Source organism: Vidua macroura, chromosome 7, assembly GCF_024509145.1.
Source record: "Vidua macroura isolate BioBank_ID:100142 chromosome 7, ASM2450914v1, whole genome shotgun sequence".
NCBI classification, from domain to species: Eukaryota; Metazoa; Chordata; class Aves; order Passeriformes; family Viduidae; genus Vidua; species Vidua macroura.
Window position 1 is genome coordinate 25,367,636 of NC_071577.1, and position 22,872 is coordinate 25,390,507.

Here is a 22,872-nt window from a genome sequence, read left to right on the forward strand (position 1 = left end):
CCATCCGCCGCCGCCGCCCCCTTCCCCCGCCCCCCCCTCCCCCCGGGCCTCGCCCCGGGCCCCGCGGGACGCGCCGGAACGCGCCGGAACGCAGGTACCGGGGATCGACTCCTACCCGCTCCCGCCGGCCGTGTGCCCCTCCCGCCGCGCCGCGACCGCCTGCCCTCAGAGCGGCCCGGCCCGGGGCGGGCGGCGCTCCCGTGCTCATCGTGTCCCTGTATGGGCGAGCGGCGGAAGCGGAGCGGGGCCAGGCCCGGGAAGAGCCCGGAGCACCGCCGGGCCGGGCCGGGTGTGGCGGCGCCTGAGCGCGGGATGCCTGGGGAACCTCCCCGGCAGCGCCTCCCGGGCTGCGCGCAGGGGCCGCTCCATTCATTCCTTCGGGGTTTTATCGGGAATACGCTTCGCCGTGCTTTCCGGAGCGCTTGGGGCTGTGTCTCTCACCCCCGGGCTCGTGGCTTTCCCGGGCTGAGGACAGCGGGGGAAGCCGGAGACCCCCGTCCCGGCTCTGCCAGGTGGTTGCGGGTCCCGCGCCGTCCGAAACGAGCTCGTTTTCTTAATTTGGAGGGTTCCTCCAAAACTTTGTTTCCCATCTCATACTGGCTTTCCTCGGGCGCTTTTTTTCCCCCTTACCTTAAATCCATTGAAGTTAAGGGATTTTAAGGACTTTTGTGTCTGGAATTCTGTCTGCTCGCCTTTCAGCAGTCGGTGCACTGCTGTTCATATTGGGAGAGATTTTATTAATCTAAGTTGTCTTCACTACTGTCCAGCTCTTCCTCACTGTGTTTAAAAGCAGTGAAACGGTTCTACTAAACTTCTACGGAAAGTTCAAGCCACACTTCCGTCTTCCTTTAGCCATTATTTGGCCCGCCAAGTTATACATTTCTCCTTTTTAACAGGTTTTTAAGGTGGAGCAGACTTACTGTTGTTAGCTCTTTTCTGTGAGAAAGCATGGCTCTGTTAAAGGTGCACGGACCTGTCCGGATGCGCAGCATGCAGACTGGGATTACGAAATGGAAAGAAGGGAGCTTTGAAATTGTGGAGAAGGACAACAAAGTGAATCTAGTAGTTCACTACAATGTTGGAGGAATTCCAACAACGTTTCAGGTATGCCAGACATTAAGGCTTTTGTTTTAACAGTGCATGGATTGTGCTCTCTTGTGAACAGCTGTCCTCTTCAAGGCTATTAAGTGTCCTGCAGACTTCCCTCTGTCTCTGTTTCTTGTTCCTCGTTTCCTGAACACTAATCCCTTTGTATAACTCTCCAGTAAATTATTGACACGTATTGTTAAAGGATCTACCAAGGTTGGCATTGAGATACCACTGAATGGGAAGCACCAAAAAAGCAGAAAAAAGTTACAGAAGTATAGAGCATCATGGTTCACGTTTTAGATTTTTGGAACCTGTAACCTTTCTCTTACTAGCACATTTGCATTCTCTAGAGGAGAAGTTCCTGACCATTTTATACTATCTGTTTCCCCAGCTGAGGTGTAATGATGTTAATATGCCTAATGTTCAGACTTTGCTGAACATTGCTTGTTACAGTTGTAGGTTTTTAATGCAGAGGCAGATCACTGTTAAAGATTCTCTTGAAATATTCAGCCAAATTTCTTCTCATTCTATAGTTGTTTTCAGGTCAGTCTTCCTAGATTTTGTGCAAAATGCCCCAAATCAAAAGCAGAGTGCTTTTTCTATAAGAAATATATACCTGTTTTAAAAATATGTAAATGACACAAGAGCAGTTGGAGGAAAAAAAAATCCCAGCTTATTTAGCAACTTTGCAGCAGCCTAAACTGATCTATATGTTGGCTTCTGCTTTTTCACACCACTGTTGTTTTTTGTCAATAATGTTCACCAGGCTGTTCTCTGAGCCATTTATTTCTGTGTGCAGGTGCTACGAAAAAAAGTTAATTTCTTTTTGAAAGGTTAGGTTTTTGCTGCCTTAGTGTCCTTAAAAGTCTCAGCAAAGAGTCTGGCAGCTGGTGTTGCCTGGAAATCAAGGCTGTCAGGAAATCATTAGCTATAGATTGTTCCCACCTGTGTTACTCTAGACTTTGAAAGAGTCTCTGCCTTCTCACATGTGCTGCTGTGGCTGCAGGTTTGGTGTAATCCACTGTTGGACAATGTTGCTCCTGAGGAGCACTGAGTAGAAAAGCAAGTTTCAGAAAGCTTATCCAGGACTCTAGAGACTGTTGAGCAATAGTGATACTGTCCTTACAGTTCTGTCAGATGCCAAGGTCACAGATTGTATTAATTCTATGAGGTTTAGTGTTTCCTTGAAGTGGAGCAAGGAGAAGTATTTTGGTGGGAATCTCTCTTATCCTGTCTTTTTGAAATATTTTGTTTGAATTTGTAAGTATTTTGGGCTTTTAAAGTTGGATTTACGCTTATAGTCACTTTCTTGTTTTCAGTTAAGCCATAACATTAAAACTGTGACCTTACGACCAAATGGCAGAAAACTGTGCTGCCTGATGCTAACACTAAAGGATACCAGCTTTCTGACAATTGATAAGGTACCTTTTAAAGATGCAAATGAAATGCGGATGTATTTGGATGCAGTCCATCAAGACAGGGTTCATACTGGTAAGTGCAATTGTTGTAAATCATGTTATAACATTATGGAGAGGTGTTGTGTTCTCTTTTTCCCATCTTATCATGGTTTAACCATATCAAACAACAGCTAAGCCCCAAGCATCTGCTCACTCAGTCTTCCCAGTGGGGTTGGGAATAAAATTAGAAAGTGAAAATGAGGAAACTTGTGGGTAGAGACAAAGACAGTTTAGTAAGTAAAGCAAGAGCTGTGCACACAAGCAAAACAAATCAGGAGTTCACTCACCACTCCCTGTGGACAAGCAAGTGTTCAGCCATCTCCCAGAAAGCAGTACTCTACCTGTGTAATGGTGACTTGAGAAGACAAACACCATCACTATGCCTCCCTTACTTCTTCCCCAGCTTTATGCACTGAGCACAATGCCACATGGTGTGGGATATCCCTGTAGTCATTTGGGGTCAGCTGTCCTGTCTGTGTCCCCTCCTGGCTTTCTGTGCAGCCCCTGCTTCCGGAGGGGTGATGTGAGCAGCAGAAAAGGCCTTGACTCTTTGTGAGCAGAGCTCAGCAATAACTATAACATCTCTGTTATCAGCACTATTTCCAGGACAAATCCAAAACAGCCTTATCATCGCTACTGTGAAGAAAATTAACTCTGCTCCAGCCAAAACCAGCACACATCTTCAGCACATTTTGTCCTTGTGTTCCTGGCTTTCTTTGCACTCATGTAAATGCTTCTTTCTGGCTTCAAACCCCAATTTTGTTTTATACCTTTCTCATGCTGAGCAATAATCTGAGATTAACATACAGGATTTGTTTGTGTTGTGTTGGTATTTGAAAGGCTGTTAATCGTCCATGCACACTCTCTTCTTTTTTTATTTTACTTACTTTATTTTGCTTTTTTTTAAGGATAGGAAGTTTGCTGCCAAGTGGCTAAACGACCAGTATGAGGGATATCCATAAACACGTGCTTATGTCTGTGCATTCAGAATATTGTAGTCTGTTGGCAAGAAATCTGGCTTGCCCTTTCCAAAATCAACTCCAGCTAAATGTTTTGCAAATAAAAATCCCAGTCGGTTAAATGACAATCAGCTTGAATATTGTCTACTTTTTCTGTCAGCTGGGAAACCCTCACAAGGTTCTGGCAGTTTTGGAGGTGTGCTGGGCAGCAGGACCACACAGAAGGAAGCTAACAGGCAATTCTCTTACATAGAGAACCAGGTTTGTTAAACTGTACAAATTTTTCCTCTCCAATTTTATTCTGTTCCTCTCTTCCTCTCATTCTCTTTACTGTATGTTGTAATGGCACTGTAAATACTTTACATCCAAAGTGTTTGTAATCTAGAGAGCTTGGAGTAGATGAGTTTGGAGTGGTTGGCAATGCTGCATCTTGTTTGTGAGGAGACATCTGTATGAGTAAGAAAGGTCAGTGTCTGGCTATGGAAGTCAGACTGCTCTTCATATATGAGCTTTTAGGCATAGAAGAAGTAGAAATAGAAGGAGAGTACTTGACTGAGACTTGCTTTTCACATAGTTCTGAATCTCCCTTTGTTTTATGCCAAACACCTTACATGTGTGGGACCCTGTGTTAGTCAGCATTGGTCTTAATGGGTGTAGCAGACTTCAGCCAAATGTGTACATTGAAAAGCAGAAGATCCAGGTTTATGTCAGAATAAAGTTACTGAATTTGTGGCATTCTGCTCACATTTTTGTGTAAATTTCACGGACTTTCCCCCAGAAGTTGTTTTCCTTCAAAATCTTTCTCCCCAGATTTCATGGTGTATCTACTAGCTTTAATTTACTTTGTTATCTCTGTGAATATACTTATATTACTGCCCTGAGGGAGACTATTTCTGACATTGTCCCAAAACAAATTCTACATGTTACCTTAAAGGCAATCTCACTCTAAAAACTTGAGGCTGTATATACAGTGGTGAGATTAGACATGTTCAGTTTTCAAGTTTAAAATTGACAACATTCCTCAGTCGAACAATTATTACCTCTTTCCATTGCATCACATATAGGGCTTGTTTGGCCCAAGGCAGTCAGGGCACTGTTTTAATTATGTGGGTTTCAGTACAGCTTTTTAATATTTTTAATTGTAATACCACCCAGGATTGATCTGGGGATAGTTAGGAATCACGCCTTGGGTTTTTTAAATGTCAAAGCTTGTAAAGGAGATTTTAAAAACTTAAGTTCAACTGAATTAGCATTGGAAAATGAGAAGGGAAAGTGGTTCCTGCAGTAAAGTTTAATGTTTATGACTTGTATGACTCAGTCAAAATTTTACCTATGTCTAATTAGTGTTTAAACTCTCTGAATGTCTTACATGTAGTATCTCTCCACTTCTGGATGCTACATTGTAGCAAATAAAAAGTGGTGGAAATCATAGATTAGACTAAAGATGGTCCTGTTTTTTCACTCTTGGGTTTTCTCCCTGGGCCACTCTGCTTGGGCTTTGCAGACTCCTCCCAAAAGAGTGACTGCGGAGAGTAAGGAGGAAAATACATTCCGCAAAGTGCTGGGTACTCCAACGAGAGGCTCTATTAAGAATTCTGCTGGAGCTGGAACACCAAGCAACAGGGTGAACATTTCAGCGTCTCCTGCATCAGCAGTCCCTCACAGGACAGGCTTGTTGGAGAATCGGTAGGAGGGTTTTCTTCTTACTATGATACTGTAAAAATTCAAGTCTGTAGAGCTACAGGTGGAACTCAGTACACTGAGACATTAGAAGGGGATATAAATCTTCCTCTAGTTTTGCTGTTACTTCTAACAGGATGTTAATACATGCTTTTATAGCCTCTGTCTGGTACTGGCACTAGAGCTTTTAGTACAGCTTAAGAGTTGGGCAGACCATGTGCTTCTCTGTATGCTATAAAAGTGGAGATTGTAGAAGATAGGTCCAAAATGCATGGAAAGCATTGAGGAATTATGTTCAGTTGGAAGAGGGTCATTTACTAACCTTTCAGAAAGAATGACCACAAATTTTCCTGTCACCAGTGAAAAGAGGAAAAGAATGCAACCCCCTGGTTCAGAAATGAGTGAAGATTATCCCAAAGAGAATGATTCTTCAACGTAAGTAACACTTGTTTCTGATTTTAAATTGCTTTACAATTTCCATTTGTAAAGGTATATTTTTCTGAAAAGAATGCTCTCAGCCACATGGACCAGGCCAGCCAGCTTTTGAATTCATTGGGTACTTGAAATGATGTATGTGTTCAGGGTTAATAAGGGAAATCCAAACTACTCCAGCAGTTGATTTGCATGAACTGACATATGCAAATTTTGTGTCATCAATATTTTGTTGATTATGTCAGTCAGAGCTGCATGTGGACTATATGTGCTTTGACCCTTTTCAAAACAAAACCGATAAAAGGGAATTGCCATTTGAAGAAGAAGCTCCATGTGTTTGGAGTCAGATTTAATTGTAAGAGGGCTTTTTTAAATGAATTGGTTAAACTTATATGAGAGTGAAATTCTACTGTTTGTGGTCAAGTATTAAAAGTTGATAGGAGAGAAATGCTTTAAAACAAGTTGTAAATATTGAACAGGAGTATCCCATATCTTCCATAACTGCACTGCCTTCCACTCTTCTCTCTGTAGGAATAATAAAGCCTTGAGTGATCCAGCATGGAAGTACTTGAATAGTAGCAGAGAGAAACAGTTGAACCTGAAGCAGGCTGAGGAGAATAGAACATCAGGTAAAAAATGAACATAAAGCCAAATAATACCTAGCCTTGACCAGTACGATTCTGCCCCTTTGGTACAACTTCAGCAAGTTGCTGCAGAGTTGTTTTTTCCTAATCTGCTATGCCATTAACTTTGTTGCTTCCTCCAGAGCCATACATGAGATGCAACTAACCTACCTTCATTTTCAAAGCCTATCCTGCTCTAGTGTGGCCTTGACCTTTATTCTTCGGTGCTGATGCCAGCCCATGAGCCAGCTTGCTTGAAAATTCCAACAAGCAGCTTCAAACTGTTACAAGCTGCCCTTTCACTTGGGAGGGGATTTCTGTAAACTCCTTTTTTCTTGCTTTCTTACATATTTTTCAAACTTCCCATTGCTCTTAATGCCCGTGTGAACTGTAGGCTGGTTTTTGTGATTAAGATGTCTACTGTTTGCTTTTACGTCTTTATCTGTTCCCTAGAACTTACAGAGGGAGCTCATTGGGGCCAGAACTTTTGTCCTGTTTCTACCAAAGTTCTGTTGGATACTGCTGTGGGACAAGGCTTTACAGACAATACAGAAATACTGACAATATGTAGATAAGCTAGTAAGCAGCACTGTTCTTCAGTTTTATTCATAAATACTTAGCCTCTTTCCTCTTAAAGAGGAATGCATTCAAGATCTTGTTTTTATGGGGGAATGTTGGTGGATGCATTCTTTTTTTAGTGCATCTCTGATGGCACAAATGTGTTGCTGGAACAGCTGCTAAGGTGAATGTTCACCTGTGAATGGAAATCTGGTTTTGTCTTCAGAGTCAAAATTAGTCTGTGTATCCCTGCAAGTTCTTGCAAACTTCTTTCATATATCTGCTTTTCTGAAAATCGCATGGCTCAAACAACTTCAAGCTGGAAAAGAATCAAACATTTATTCATTATTCAAACTAAATTACACTGAGAATCACTGTAATAGGTGGGTTTTTGACTCTTAAAAGTATTTTTTTAATGTGGCACCATCTGAGGCATTAGTCTCAGGATCTGTCGCAATGATATCATAGCAATGAAACAATCCTATTTTGCCCCAAGAATATAGTAATTTACTGTGGGAATTGGGAGTGGGAAGAGAAGCTGTTTTCACTTCTGCATATTTACCTTGAATTTTGAGAGCAGTGCATTGGAAATCAGGAGTTTTCTGTACATGTGTCTTGTCTCCCTTAACAAGAGGTAGATATTTATTAACTTTCATGTAGTAAAGATAATGACTTTTTAATATTTCATATTGCACTTTGAGTTTGATGGAGACTGAATTGAATACCAGAAACTCCATCATGCCTTTACTTACATATCATTAATATTCACATTAGTACTTCTAAGCATATGTATTAGTCGTCTCTCAACCAGTTCTAGAAACCAGTATTTGAGGATTTTTAAACCTTTTGACTAAATACTTTCAAACAAGTTGTTTATTGTAAAAATAGCTGTGTAACCTGGAACAAAATGTCCTATCTTTTCTTTTAAAGGTGTTTTACCACTGCAGTCGTCATCTTTTTATGGTAGTCGATCCTCTTCAAAAGAGTACTCCACTGGCAGTTCCTCCCTGGACAGGTAGGGCTGATTCACTAGAATGAACTGCAAACAGCAGTTGTTTCACAGGAATTAAGCTCTTCAGTTTCCTGTGTGTTGATGACATGGTGCTTAGTTGCATAACATGGTGGGGTTTTTTTCCTTCAGGAGCACAGTCCAGTTCTTCAGTGTGTCTTTAACTGCCCTGCTTACATCTACAAACTCTAGTTACTGCTTGCAATAGAAAGACTTTGTAAAATCACTCAAGTCTGTTATAGTTGTTGTGAATAACTCTAGATGGTTCAAATTCTATATAAACTCTGGTAGTTAAGTCTGAACCCTTGCTTCATTTTTCCCAAGTAGATAAATGGCATACAATTCTGTATTTCAATAACAGTATTTTAGCAAATACTAAATCTGCTGAGCTTGGGATTCTTCTTTGTCAGATGCTGTGCAGTCAGACTCAAGGTCTCCACCCTAGATAGATGAGATACAAGATCAAGGGAGAAAAGAAGCATTGTCCATGTTTAAATGTTAGGAATCGAGGTCCATAGCTGGTGATTAGGTTACAAGAACAAGAGATTGAAAATGAAGAGACTGGCCCTGATGTGAATTTTAAGTATATCTTGGGAGCAGTGATCTCATACTATGTAATCATTCTTCCTCTCATCATACAGTGTGGAGAATTATTAAATGTTTATAAGACCAAAGACTTGGTTGTACTGCATGTACACCAGTGGGTATAAGAAAATTTATCCAAGCTAAGAATTTAACACTTCTGGAAAGAAGTGTTCTCTGTCACACCTCTTTTTCACTGTGATGCATTCCAGTTATCTTGTATGGCTTTACCAGTCCTTGTCTTCTATAGTGCTGCGATTCCAGTGTCATGGACTACAGCTCTTTAAGGCAGATCATTACAAATCTTACCCTTCTTATTCTTTTATGTTTCTAGGTCTAGTGTGTCCAGCCAGACCCCTTCAGCAAAAAGAAGCCTGGGATTTCTTTCTCAGCCTGCCCCTCTTTCTGTTAAAAAAATGAGATCTAATCAAGATTACACAGGATGGAACAAACCCCGAGTGCCCCTTTCCACCCATCCTCAACAACAGTTGCAAGGGTAAATTTAATTTTCATTATCTAGTGTGCATACTTTGATCATCAGAACATGCACATTCTTGTTGTAATTATTTAATTAAAAAAATAATCCTGAAATTAATGAACACTGAGGGAGGGAACACTTTTCTTAGTTTGGAGGATATGTATTCTTGAATTCACATCCTGGGAGTTTCAGAGACATAATAATTTCAGGTAATTCATGTTCCTTTAATGATGATTCATTTGTCTGTCTTTGTGTATATGTATATATATATATATATATATAATATACATGTGTGCACATTTTTTTAAAGTTTGATTGTAGAAACCTATGGGTGTTTTCCTGATAAATGCTGCTTCCCATGAGTTTTCAGTTTAGGCTGAAGGGCTGGGGAACAGCTCCAGTAAGATGCTCTTTGGAAAGTGGCTGGGGTGAATATCCTGTGTGTTAGTAGTGCTGTGTTTAACTCTGGCAGCAGGTTTGCACATTGACCATTAGACACAAAGTATTCAATTTTTTTTTTTTCAGGTTTTCAAACTTGGGAAACACCTGCTATATGAATGCCATTCTACAGTCCTTGTTTTCAATTCAGTCTTTTGCTAATGATTTGCTCAAACAGGGTATCCCATGGAAAAAAATTCCACTCAATGCACTTATCAGGTAAAATTCACATTCTGTGAAAGCTGTTTTTCTCCTTCTTTACTGAGAAATTGGTTTGGTAATACTGAAGCATCCTTGTAGAGGGTCATTTGCCTGTATAGATAATAAAAGAAATCCTAGAGCTGTCTGTATTTTGGAGCTTTACTTTTGAAATAGGAAATCAGCTCTTAAAACTTATAATATTGAGTTACAGGCATTCTTTCACTGTATTTCTAGTGGTGGAGTGAAATACTTCAGAAGAAAATGTAAGAAATTGCAAAATAAATTAGATGCAGAAAAGTTTCTTTTAAAAACTTTTCCATGTAGAGTTTAAGCTGATCACTAACTTCACCTGATATGTGGGGGCTAATGCCTTTTGTTTGGTAGCTGTGGAAAGTGTTCAAGTTTTGCATACTTAATCTTTCTCTAAATTCAGCCATTTGGGATTTTTTATTATATTTTCTCTTGTGCATTTCATTTCTTTTCTGTCACTAAATAAGATGTGGGATTATCAGAACCATTTGTGTTTCTGTTCCATCATTTTTTATATCTTTTGAGGTAATTTTTTATTTTTGGTGTGTCATCTTGAACTCTTTCTACACTGCTTGGGATCAGAGGTTGTTCCATGTGCCTCTTGAAATGTCCTTTCTCTAATTTTTATAGAAAGACCTCTGAAGGTTGTGCTCCATATACCTAATGGGCAGTGTGTGATCCTGTACAAGTCAGAGTTGATACTCAAAGCATCTACTTTGTCTTCTCTTGGTTTGGCTATATCATCTAACCTGGTGACTGTTTTTCTGGTTGATCAGTGATTGCTTATCAACTGTGCTGTGGTTTCCTAACGTGCTTCACTGAGCAGCTGTAGAGGGCTGGGACAGCACACGCCGTTCTTGGAGTTGGGCAGACTAGCAGAAACTTGTCAAGCTGCAGTAAACTGATCAGATTCTTGGGGTTAACTGAGTATTAGTTGTTGGGTTTGGGATGCAAGGGGATTATACAGGTTTTCCCTGTCTTTGAGTTGGGTTTTTTTTTGTGTCACAGAATGTGACATCTTCCTATCACCTTCCTGTGTATGTAGCTTGACTGAAATTTGTGCTTGAAATATATTTGGTGTGTATGTCCTGTGAAATTATAAAGCAGTTGTAAAAAATAACTAAATCACAGTAGCTGAGAGGCACAAGTAAAGTTAATTTCAAAAGTTTTGTAGCAAAGCTAACAGAAGCACTAACTTGAACCAAGGAACTCCTCATGGCTCTTTGCTACAGTTTTTTTCTCTGTTAAAATGTTTTTACTGTTGAGAGATGTAAGGCTTGATAATTAGTGGAAGTTTAAAAATAAAACATAAATAGAAACCATTCTGACCATTCAAGTTGAATTTAGTGATTTTGTGTTGCTTATTTTGGTACTGTGTGATATCATATCTCCTATCAGTACAAATGTTTTCAAAAAGCATTATGAGGTTTTTTCCTCATTGTAAAAGAGGATAAATAAGTTTTTAGACCTTTATAAGGCTTTTCTCTTTACCTTAAAAGATTGTGGATTGGGTTTTTTTTGTTCATTTGAGTGCTGTTTGATGATGGCTTCAAATGAGATCCCAAAATACTTGAAATGGAGAAGGTTAATTATATGTGGGATATTTTCATACAGAACCCCTGAACCACTTACCACAGGAGAGAAGCTTTTAGGAAGTCTTAAAATAAGGTATCATGAGCTCCATTATGTTTCTCTAAAGTCCTGGAAGACCAACCAGTGTTTCATTGCCTTGACTTCTGCAGACGTTTTGCCCATCTGCTTGCTAAAAAAGATGTCTGCAGCCCTGAGGTTAAGAAAGAGCTGCTCAAGAAGGTGAAAAGTGCCATTTCAGCTACTGCAGAGAGATTTTCTGGGTACATGCAGAATGTAAGTATCATTGTCTGGAAACGGTTATGTGTAATTTGTCCAGTGCTAGGGCTGTGTTGAACACCTGTCAAGCTTCAGCTGTGTTTGACAGTGACTTTTGGTTGAATGGCAGTGATTGTTAGAGCAGAACTGCCTCAGTATTACTGAATGCACTGAACTGAATGTAATTCCCTAGTCTGTGTGTGTTTGAGAAAAATACTGAATGAAGTTGTACAAAGCCATTTCATTGCATTTGCCCTGTTTCTAGGATGCACATGAGTTCTTGAGCCAGTGTCTGGATCAGCTGAAGGAAGACATGGAAAAGTTAAACAAAACTTGGAAGAGTGAACCAGTCCCTAATGAGGATAACTCACCAGGACGTGCTTCTGATGACCTCTCAGCCACCAAAGTTTATACGTGTCCCGTTATCAGTAACTTAGAGTTTGAGGTTCAGCATTCTATCATTTGCAAGATGTAAGTGTGCTTGACAGCTCTTTTCACACTTATCTTAAAAGACTAGGAAGTGTTCCCATCTCACGTGACTTCATCTGCAGGTTGTAACCAGAACAAAGAACTATGTTTTATCCAAGGCTAGATATTTAGAAAAATAGGCTCTTGTCTAGAAATGCTGTAAACCTCACAGCATGCTGTCTGCTGCTGCAGGCCTTCTTTAGTTTCATACCACCTAGTTCTTCATTGCATGTCCAATGAAAAGCCTATGTGCTTTGCTCTTTGTGTACCAAATGTATGGGAATAGAGAGAAAAGGGAGTTTCAGCCAAGTAATATTTACTCTTAAAAGAAAAAGGGGATGCCACGTTTTTAATTTGATCTTTCTAAGGGCTTCCAGGAAATGGCATTTTTGTCTGTCTCTCTGCATTCTTGTAGAAAAATATGTCAACCGATATCTTCGGGCATTCATTGTGTGTGACCCTTGCAGCAGATGTGTTCAGCCATAGCAGTCACTTTGATTTTCTGTATACCTGATCATTTGCCTCTCCAAAGCAATCTGTGCATTTTTGTACTTACCCTTACATAAATGTCTCAATTTTTATAGCATCAAAAAGAAATTGCAAGTTCCAACTTTGTCCTGAGCATCAAACAGTTCCATTTTGATGAGTAAAAATAGGATGATCAAGAAGGATATGTTTACTGGGAAGTCACTTTACTCAACCATGCAGTGTTCATTAATTTCAAGTTTATTTTTCATCAGACTTGCACAAGCATGTTTCTTTTTTAGGTGTGGTGAAACAGTCACTAAACGAGAACAGTTTAATGACCTCTCCATTGACCTTCCTCGAAGGAAGAAATTCCTTCCTTCCCGATCAATCCAGGATTCTCTTGACCTCTTTTTTCGGGTATGTACTTTGAGGGGGGTTTTTATGCATTGTGGAGTGTGTGTAGGTTATGCACCATATGGAAATTCAGATTGTACAGCTGATTATTAGTTTCTATGACAGTGGTTTGCAGGCATGTGAGATAACATTGCACTTTTTTGAGGTTTGTCCATTAACAGAATATGGAAGTTTATATTGTAAAATGCTGTGCAGAAATTAAATTATGTAAAATAGGTAAACTTCCCAATTTTGTGATGAAAGAGTTGAGGTGTAAAGAAATACAGTGGAGAGGAGGGAGGCTGTCCGATTGGGATAATCACTCAGGAAGTGCTACCTCTCCTGGGCTAGGATGTTTCAACAGCTTGTGTACAAGCCTTAATTAGCATGGAGGATAAAGATCATGCAGGTACAATAATTAAAAAAAATAAATAGTTGTAATATGTGGATGCTTACTTTGTAAGTAGAGCTTCAAGGTGAAGCTTCTAAAAGCTTAAAATGAGCCGTATGTCTGTGAATTGGTGTTGTATTTTGTCATATCTTGAGAGAAACCTTTTTTTTCCTCTCTGTATAGATAGTACTTTCAACAGAGAGAATAGCTGACATGTTTTTTCTTCTAGAAGCTGATGGAGGTCTTATGATTAAAAAAAAAAAATCTAAAATTTTAATGTTTTAATTTGACTTCACTTAAGGTAAAGGGCTGTAGGAATGTGTGATGGGCAAGTTATGTAGTATCAGGAAAGGAATGCTTCCCCTTTTGATGTCTGTTCACAACTCTACTCTAACGTAGGATACCCTTGGTAAGTTTAGATGAGGATACCTTTTGAGGAGCAAAGCAGAGGTTTTGAACAAGAGGGAGAAAATTTCATGGCACTACATCCACTGAAGATTATTAGGGTAAAAAAAAAAACCAACAAACAAGTCCTGTGTATGGGAGAGAAAACTGTTAACCTCACAATATTTCCCCCTCTCTTTGGAAGCTATTTTGTATCATAATGGTGGCTAATTCACTGGTCTCCAGTAGACTTGCAAGAAGAATTCCACCTGTATTAGTGGATATGATGTGAAATTTTAAGGTCTGCTGCCTGTCCTCTTATTAAATTCCTCTTAGTAGATCAACTTGAAGGTGATTATAATTTTGAGTGCTTACTGCTGTTTTGAAGAGTTTGTGTGACAGATGTGATGTATTTTTTGACGAGATCTATTTGATTTCTCTTTTGTTCCTCAAGTAATTTCTCTGCTCCCTTAAACAGGCAGAGGAGATTGAGTATTCCTGTGAGAAGTGCAATGGGAAGTCTGCTGTTGTCACACACAAGTTCAACAGGCTTCCCAGGTAAATGTTGACACCTGTTCCTCTCCTTCCTGGAAGCATATGTTACAAAAGTGCAGGCAAAAATCCCTCAAAGAATAAGGCTGGGAAAATGAGCAGGACAGCATGTACAGTGGTCAGTGTGTGAAAGAGGTGCACCTACAGTGGGTCTTCATGCTGTTCTTCAGTTTCACTCTAAAGAAGCCCTTGGAAACCCTCAGCAGTACTACTTTCTTCCTCCCTATCCCTACACAAGGAGAACTAAGTTTTCCCCTTCCCCTTGTGGTTTCTGGGATGTGAACGAAGCAGATACAGAAAATATTTTCTGGAATTTTAATATTGTACAAGCTGAGTGATGAACAGGATCATAATGACCTGTGTCTTGCAGATAAGAGATGGTCAGCATTTGCCTACCACCCCAAAGTAATAATCTGGTTTGGTCAGGTGAATGCCTTTGGAAAAAATGCTTACTTGTTTTTTTAATAGGTTTTCTTCGACTTCTGTCTTGAGATGAACATTTTTCCTTCTCTCATCTCTCTCAGGGTCCTGATTCTTCATCTGAAACGATACAGCTTCAATGTAGCATTGTCTCTTAATCACAAAGTCGGGCAGCAGGTGGTTATTCCAAGATACTTAACCCTGCTTTCCCACTGTACAGAAAGCACCAGGCTGCCACTGACGCTGGGGTGGAGCGTCCATTCTGCCATGTAAGTGTGCAACTTTGGTCCCTGCTCTCTTAATCATGTATACCACAAGGTAGGCACTTGTCAGATCTTCTCCAGAGGATGTCTGGGGAAGGAAACATTACAGTTATGCAGCCTCAGATGTGTGCTGCTGGTTTGTAATGCTGCTGTCATGAGAACATGTTTGGAAAGGAAGCATGATAGAAGTAGTAGGAAGAGATAGTTGGGCATTATCTAGGGAATATTTGGTAAGATAATATTCTTCACTGTCCTTGAAAATAACTTTATATTATTTTTAAGAAGACTTCTGCTAGTAATTTTTAAAATGTAGGCCTCTCAGTCCAAAGTAATCTAGATTACCTTTCCCTTCAGAGCACTCTAACTCTGCTTAGAAGACAAAACATCCTACCTTCTTCTGCTAATTTCCACTTGCAACCTCCTGTGCTGTCATTCATTTTTCATTGTCTTTCCTGTGCCACTGTAATATTAATATTTGAGCACTTTGCATGCTGAAAATACTCTCTCCTTTTCCCTGTGACTGTCATTTCTGTACAGCTGCCTGATGCGAGACACAGAGATTAAACGTGCCAGTTGTCACATAGGAAGCATGTGGCAGAATGAGGAACAAGAAGCCCTTAGGTCTCTTGTAGCCTCTGCTGAGTGACATAGCCAGGGTATCCATAGTGAGCTAGGACACATCTGGTGCATATGTTCAGCAGTGTGGCAGGTGTTTTGCCAAATGTTTAGTGGTGTTTTGAGATGTAAGTGTATGTTTCCCATGAGTTTGTTTTAACAGTAGAAATCTCAAACACAACAAAGCTTATGCTAACCAGACCAGCAATACTTGAAAATAGGTTGGAAATAGTTCCCAATGTTTGGGGTTTTTTTCAGTCATGGAAACCATTGTGATTGACCAAGGAGTGGAAGGGGGAACTCGGCTGGAGAAAAGCAGCCCTGGTTTAGGGGGAAGATTAGAAAAGATTTCTGCAGTGGCTACCATCTGTTTGATAGATGTGTAGTGATAGTGATGGACTTTGAGGAGCCCATGAAAGGATTAAATGGAGCAGGAAGTTGGTTCAGAGGAATCTAAGTAAGGCAGGAGAAATTAAGATGTGGGATATGCCAGAAAACCGGCTGATCCAGACAATAGCAGGAGACTGTGGTTTGGGAGCAGGAACTCAAGTAAGTGCTGGTGGGAATAAAATATAAAGGAATGAGTTGTCTTGACATGGGAGCTGAGAGCCTTTAATTTGTGAGCTGGTCCCTAAGGGTGCATCGCCAAGAAGTGACTCAAGTTTAAAGGATTGTACATGGTTTTGAACAACTGTTGTTTATTTATAGTGTGATGAAGTTATTACTGTAAATCTAAGCAATTAGCAAGTACATAATGGTATTCTGCTTGTTCTTTTGGTCATGGATTTGCATGCATAGCAGACAAGTAAATACTTCTTTTTTAAAGACTGTAACTACTGCAATAAATTATTTTTCTCTTTTAATAGTTCCCGTCCATTGAAAGCCTCCCAAATGGTGAATTCCTGTACTGTAAGCACTTCCACACCTTGTAGGTGAGTTATAGCTCTGAAATATCCATGTCCAATGGCCTGGAGTTTTGTGGTGTAATTTCTAAGGCATTTTTAGATTTTCTAGTTCTTTCCTGGTTTTTATGTTGTAAATTATTTCAGCTATTGTCTTTTTTCATATCTGAGTTTTATTGGTATTACATAGTAGCTGAAATTAACATCAGTGGTGCAATTTGCCTAGTTTAAGAAGCAAAATTATTTCTACTTCTGCAATCTAGCTCTTTGTTCTGACTCTAGAGAGCCAAAATGGATGTTTTGGGAACAGGTGGTTGATTCCTTAAGTTTATTTGCAAAGATGAGACAGCCAGTTTTTGATACTGTGAAAAATATGATATCACACTGGATGGTTTTGCATTGAGGGATGCTTAAAGACCAGGTTTACTAATAAAACAGAAATCGTGACTTCTCCAGACTCCTTTGTCTTCTGTTGTAAAGAAGCAAAAATTTATCTTAATGGAAGAGCAAACAGGAGAAATTAAAAATTTGGTGCATTTTTTTACTTTATGTGGGTGATGTTGTGAGAAGCCCTATGTCCAGCTTAAAAAATTCAAGTCAAATGATTTATGCCAAATTCTATTTGTTAATGTGGTCTTGTCTCAAATGAGTTCAGTCTGGGATTGCAAGGTAATAAAGTGCAGAATTCTTCTAAAGCAAGAGCCACACACTTACTTAGTTTTTAATGTTGTAAGCTATTATTGCAGGCTTCAAGTAGACATGTTAGTTAACCCAAAAAAATAAAGCTTTTCTGAAAACCTTGTCTGCCATATTAATAAATTGTCATTGTCAGTTGTTGCAGTTTGTTCCCCAGTTGAACAGTGTGAAAGCACTGCTTCAACAGTTACTTTGAGTTGGGTTTGTACAATGCTACAATGCTGTGAAGTTTTATAGCCATTTTTTTAATTTACAGAAAATACACTTTCAAGTCAAAGAGCTCTGCAGCACTCTGTGTAGATTCTGACAGCGATGATGAGCCATTGAAACGCTCTGTTGCCCATAGCCAAAGGTTGTGTAACATACAGAGTAGAGATCAGCAACAACTGCAAGAAGAGCCAGAAAAGGTGAGGAAAAAAACCACAAACTTTCATGTACTAGATCCTGTATGTGCTCATGTCTGCTGTGTGCTTTTTTTAGCATAAACTGAGTGACATTGATGTCAGATGAGGTTTTTTTCCTCCTAATTAGCACTGCAATGCTGGAAGGGAGTGCTTTGCTAATTGACCTCTCTCTACAGTTGTCTTGGGTTCCCACTGGGAACAGAAGTAATTGCATTGCAGTTGAACTTGAGTTTTCAGGTTATGGATACCAGCTGCTTAGCAGTTTGGGCAGTCCTTTGGGTAAATTCCACTGATAATGTTCCAGGGCTGAAGTATAATGTGCTGTCAATAATAAAGTATGCAGTAAAGCCTTTGATTAAATTAGATCCAGTACAAGTTGGACTAAGCAAAATATTCATTTGAGAGAATTTCATGCACATCTAATCCATGTCCTCGTTCGAGTGTGGCTTTTAAATGCTTTTAGAATCTGAAGCTAACAGTCTTTGTAGGCGGACACATAGAAGTGTGAAGAGACCAAGTTCATTGATGTAATGGCACAGTTAATTTCAAATTGCCTTTGAGCTTTTCCTTGTGATTAGTGTTAATGTTGCCAAGATGCTTTTTTTGCCTCTGACAGGCCAGTGTATTAGCAGGTAGATGAGTTGTGTAGGAAGAAATGATGACCTAGAAGGGAATAGAAGCAGCTTAGAGGATTCTCTTGCAGTACCATTTTCTTCTGTTAAGAGTGCTGCAGGCCTCGTGCATAGGACAAGTTTCCTGCATCTCTGCTTCTATAAAGCTTTTGCTTTGCTAAAGTTTTTGACAATGCTCATAGGGATATTTTCATCAAGCAGAGGTTTGTGTCCTTGATTATGATATTGAGGGACAGGTGTAAATGTGGATGAATAGCAGTAGTAATAAGAGGAAGATATCTACAGTTTCTGATCTGATGGGAAAATCAAACCAAGGGAGGATCCTGACCCAGTATTTAATAAATGGCAGATACTGAGTATAACATTTTTAGAAGATCCAGAGCTAGGAAGAGCTGCCAGGCTGATGAAGCTCAGAACTACAGATAAGAATGATCTTGACAAATCTGAGAAACTGCATAAAAATAGGAGAGGTTGTTCAGTAGGAACAGGCTAAAGGTGCTAATCTTATCGGGATTAATTGACTATAAATGTGGGATAGGAACAGCTGGGAAAGCAGTAGGCCTTCAGAAAGGTCATGAAAGGTGACAATCACAAGGTCAGGCAGGTTGAAAGCAGAGGTATCTAGACAGAACCATAGCCTACATACACATTGTGTGAAGTAACCCTCCTTATTTTCCTCAGAATTGAGCTTTAGCTGGAGTTCTGTATCCATCTTTGGTCTCTGGACTGAAAAGAGTTATAGATTAACTGGAGGGGGTCCAGAGGAGAGGAACATGAATGGTCAGAGGTCTATAAAAGGAAGATTTTAAGAGAAAGAGCCAGGCAAGTGGTCTTCAGTTTGGTCTTTAGTTTAAAGAAAAATATAAGCAAGGTTTGTGTCTTCAAGGAAGGGGAAGAAGTTAATAGAAAAACTTGAGCTGTTTCCTGTGCCTGTGGTGGATAGAACAAGAAGTAATAGACTAAATTGCAGACAGTAATTTTTAGATTAAATATTAGGGAACACTTCCTGATGGTCGGGATATGTAGGGATGGAAGGGATTACTGTGGGAAAACACAGAAAACCCTTTGCTGAAGGTCATGTGAGTGCTGTCCTGCATGGCACATCTATGCCTGGCTGCAGCTGGGGGAAGGAAACAAGCTTGTCTTTGAAGTCCCTCTTATGTACAGAAAAGGTATTTCAAATTGTCCTAACTGATTCTTCCTGGAGTTTTGTTTGTGAGGAAGAGTAGGTAGTTCCTACTGCTCGAGCCCTGTAAGTGCAGAAATTGTGGGAATAAAGCATACAAATTGGAATAACAAATTAATTACAGGCTTTACAGCCTGTTGTGGGAAAGAGACACTAGTGGTGATGATTCACATAAATTATTTTATTCTGTGGCCATGCATATTGGCCACTTCTCAACAACAGGCCTGACCAACTATGTGTTACCATTAATCAGGTTCTCTGACCTTCTCAGTGTTGTCCTGGTCCTGGTTTTTGGAAGTGGCAGTACTGTTGCTGCACCGTTTCTCTTGGTATGATTCTCAGAAGAGCTGTGGATAGGGTTTCATTAAGGGCTTGGTCTGGCAAGTGCATCCCTTGCCAGACGCTCCTTGCAAAATGTCCCTGCTGTGTGGGAGAACAACTGGAATAGCATCTGTATATGGCACTGGGTGGTAGGGACAAAGAGCACTTACCCAGCTAAACAGGGCACAGCTGCAATTCCTGTGATCTCTGCTTCTGCAGATGAAGTACTATTTGAAGGACTTCTTAAAAATGCTTGCTTAAAGCAGCCTGTCTTAGAGCCTAAGCTATTTAAAATCTATGCAAATAATGTCTAGTAGAAAAGTTGTATTTAAATAATGCACAGATGCTGCCAAGTCTTTAAAGTCCATCCACTAAATTAGTGGTAGTAGTTGGCAGAGAGCCTGGAACTAGGGTTTGCTGAAGAGCTAAACCAGTTTTGGTGTTGGTAGCCTACAGGTGCAGAGAGAGAAAAATCAGAAAGCTTAAAAAGGTATTCTGCTGTATTTATCCAGTGCATAAATACCTGTGAGGAGGTTTAAATTTGGCACTTCTAATTCTTGGAGGACAACATGTCTAGAACAAGCAGTTTAGTTATCTAATTCATTCTATGAAACAAGTAATTCATTACTTGTTTGATAAGGCAGTTTTAATACAAAATGCTTGCTGTATTTGAGTAAAAAGCAGCAGTAAAAATATTATTTTGTTCATTTTAACAAAGTTCTGGGATTCAACCTAATGCAGTTTGCAGTAAGATTTGGATATGTACATTTTAATAGAAACTCTTACCCCATTTTTAACATAATATATGAAAAGAAATTCTAAGTATATGATAAATAGTGTAATTGTGTAAACATGCATACATGGAGGTTAACCTCCTGATTAATAGTTAATGTCAAAATTATTGAAATTGCTATATTATTTGCAAATTACGGTGGTGTAGGAGTTGATGAGCATCAACTTTAGGAAAATGAACTATAAAAAGGAAAATTGAGATTAAGATTAAGGTGTTTTTTCTTTCTTCCAAATGAAAATTATTGTTTTCCTTGGGAAAGAATAATTCCCCCTTTCCCTGTTTAACTGTTTTCTTACTTGGTTTGCAACTCCTGCCCTCCTCCCTCTACTCACATCAAGATTTCATATGGCAAATCTGCAGCACAAAATCTAATTTTAATTGCTCTTCATACCAGCTCAATTTTAGTTTCTGTTCCTCCATCCCTATATTTGAGTTCACTTACTCTCCTGTTGCTGCTTCATCCTTTGTTAACAAACTTGCCGTTTCCCTGCTTATATCTCAGCACTGATTTGCCAGGGGCTTGAGAATTCATCAGAACCTAAAGGGGAAACATATTTTGAAGGAAAGGAAGGAGAAGGGAAGAATAATCTTGTGTATGTTAATCCACAAAGCCTGTAAAAACTGGTTGTGGTGTAGATATATATATATATATAGATAGATAGATTTTTTTTTTTTTTTTTTTTTTTTTTTTTTTTTTTTTTTTTTTTTTTGGTGGAGTAAGTGTAGCTATAAAGGCTGTCTCTCCATTGAGTCTCATGAAACTATGTTGAATTTTGACAGTGCCAAGCTCCCACTCCCTGGGGTTAATAAAAATAAATCTCCATGAAAATGTAAAACTGAAGTTATATATCTGTTTATTCAAACACTTAATCATGACTCCATTCATCTCTAGGGTTCAAAAAGAAGTAAAATGGAGGGTGATAAACCTGAGCTGGGTAATGCTGGTTTTGATGGAATGAGTGAAGATGAGCTCCTAGCAGCTGTCTTGGAGATTAGCAAAAGGGAAGCTTCTCTCTCTCTGAGCCATGATGAAGATAAGCCCACAAGCAGCCCTGACACTGGTTTTGGAGATGATGAAATTCAGGAATTGCCAGAAAACCTGGAATCTATGGAGATGGAGAAGCCCAAAACAGTATTAGACTCAGGTAAGGCAAAGCAACCATCTTAACTGGACTCTAGTGGGCTAAAGCAGGTTACTGATAACATAAGGTTGGTAATGGCTGGTGGTAGGAACTGGATGCAAGTGCACTGCTGAAACTGTCTTGACTTGCTCAGAGTTTTAGGACCTTAAACTTTATAATTTCCCCATGTATAAAGCATTTAATTCATCAAACTGTGAAAATGTATTTTCTTGTAAGTCTGTCACCTCCATGATTAAAAGTTAATTTCCATTTTATTCCACTCTTGATTAGCACATGCTTCCACAGGTTCCTGTGCCAGACAATTCAATTTCCTAATATTTGGCCATGTCTAGAACTGACTCTTCCATGAGCAGAAAGTATTTTCATTTCTGTAGCTGTTGTAGCCTAGGCAGCACAGTAGCAGTGTTCTCATGGCATAAGACTAGAATGCTTTCATAAATGCAGCTATTTTGTCACTAGTTACGAATGATGTGACTGTATCTGTGTATTTTTTCTAAAGCTTTTTATGTGAGAGTAGATTTGTAAGCTTAAGAGACTCAAGTGAATTGTGGCCTCTGACAGAGAGATGTGGTTAAGTACAAGGAGTAGCCTGTGTGGTCTCAGTGTGGGGAAGTTGTGTCTTCCTTTAGCCAGGTGAAGGAAATATAAGTGGTTTATCATTTATTGTGTGCTACATGCTTTCCTTCAGGTTTTTAATTGCACTAGCATGGAAAAAGAGACCAACAATACACTCGTGTCCTCTAAGACCCAGGAGGTTAACTAACAACAGAATACCCCACTGTTACCAAAAATGACACTTGTTTCAATGGATAGCTCTTGACAGCCTTGATGGTGGAAGGCTATAAGAACAATATTGTGTATGTGATCAGCCTGCTTTGTGCCCTCCTTTTTATGCAGTAATGTTGCTTACGGGAAATAGAGTTGTGATAGAATGTGGCCACATAAATGTATTTCTGTCCAGGTTTTCTTTGGAAAGTACATTGTAATTATTTGAAGGCTTTTTTGTGACTCTTAAGCAAAAAGTATGTGTTTAATATAAGTTCTGTATTTCTTCTTATACTGGAAGTTTTCAAAGCTCATGTAATACATTCTGAGTTTTTTTTTTCATCTTGAAAGGATTAGACTGATGGATTATGGTTCTAGTGCTGTTGGTCTTGTGTTTAAGGGTTCACAGATACTGAGACTGCATTGTATTATCCTTGTTAATAACTAATCAGCAGATGTTGAAGTCTGCACAGGACAAAACCATGAAGTTTTACATGCTGCTGCCTGATAGCTGTTGGAGCAGGTCCTGACACTTTCTTAGATGCAAACAAGAATCAAAGTGTCCTGCAACTGCAGGAGTGTAGGCAGCAGTTGAATGAATGTTCATTTCAGATGTTCCATAAAGCACTTCTGCCATTATGTTTACTTCAGAGGTGAACTAAAAAGTTATCATCTTCATGCGCCTTTAAAGCT

At 39.5% G+C, this 22,872-nt stretch overlaps 1 protein-coding gene across 1 annotated transcript in view; it reads left to right on the forward strand.

The window, feature by feature from the left end:
- The first annotated feature begins 51 nt into the window (after nucleotides 1-51).
- USP37 (ubiquitin specific peptidase 37) overlaps nucleotides 52-22,872 on the forward strand; it is a 33,241-nt gene continuing 10,420 nt past the window's right edge. Inside the window, exons 1-18 of the mRNA XM_053982618.1 lie at nucleotides 52-94; nucleotides 897-1,104; nucleotides 2,409-2,580; nucleotides 3,666-3,766; nucleotides 5,010-5,191; nucleotides 5,546-5,620; nucleotides 6,149-6,246; nucleotides 7,729-7,813; nucleotides 8,724-8,885; nucleotides 9,393-9,524; nucleotides 11,279-11,402; nucleotides 11,650-11,855; nucleotides 12,620-12,737; nucleotides 13,967-14,046; nucleotides 14,565-14,729; nucleotides 16,205-16,270; nucleotides 17,193-17,343; nucleotides 21,165-21,417. Of these exons, the coding sequence (XP_053838593.1) occupies nucleotides 949-1,104; nucleotides 2,409-2,580; nucleotides 3,666-3,766; nucleotides 5,010-5,191; nucleotides 5,546-5,620; nucleotides 6,149-6,246; nucleotides 7,729-7,813; nucleotides 8,724-8,885; nucleotides 9,393-9,524; nucleotides 11,279-11,402; nucleotides 11,650-11,855; nucleotides 12,620-12,737; nucleotides 13,967-14,046; nucleotides 14,565-14,729; nucleotides 16,205-16,270; nucleotides 17,193-17,343; nucleotides 21,165-21,417 (2,326 nt within the window). The 5' untranslated portion in view covers nucleotides 52-94; nucleotides 897-948. The remainder of the gene's footprint in view (nucleotides 95-896; nucleotides 1,105-2,408; nucleotides 2,581-3,665; nucleotides 3,767-5,009; nucleotides 5,192-5,545; nucleotides 5,621-6,148; nucleotides 6,247-7,728; nucleotides 7,814-8,723; nucleotides 8,886-9,392; nucleotides 9,525-11,278; nucleotides 11,403-11,649; nucleotides 11,856-12,619; nucleotides 12,738-13,966; nucleotides 14,047-14,564; nucleotides 14,730-16,204; nucleotides 16,271-17,192; nucleotides 17,344-21,164; nucleotides 21,418-22,872) is intronic.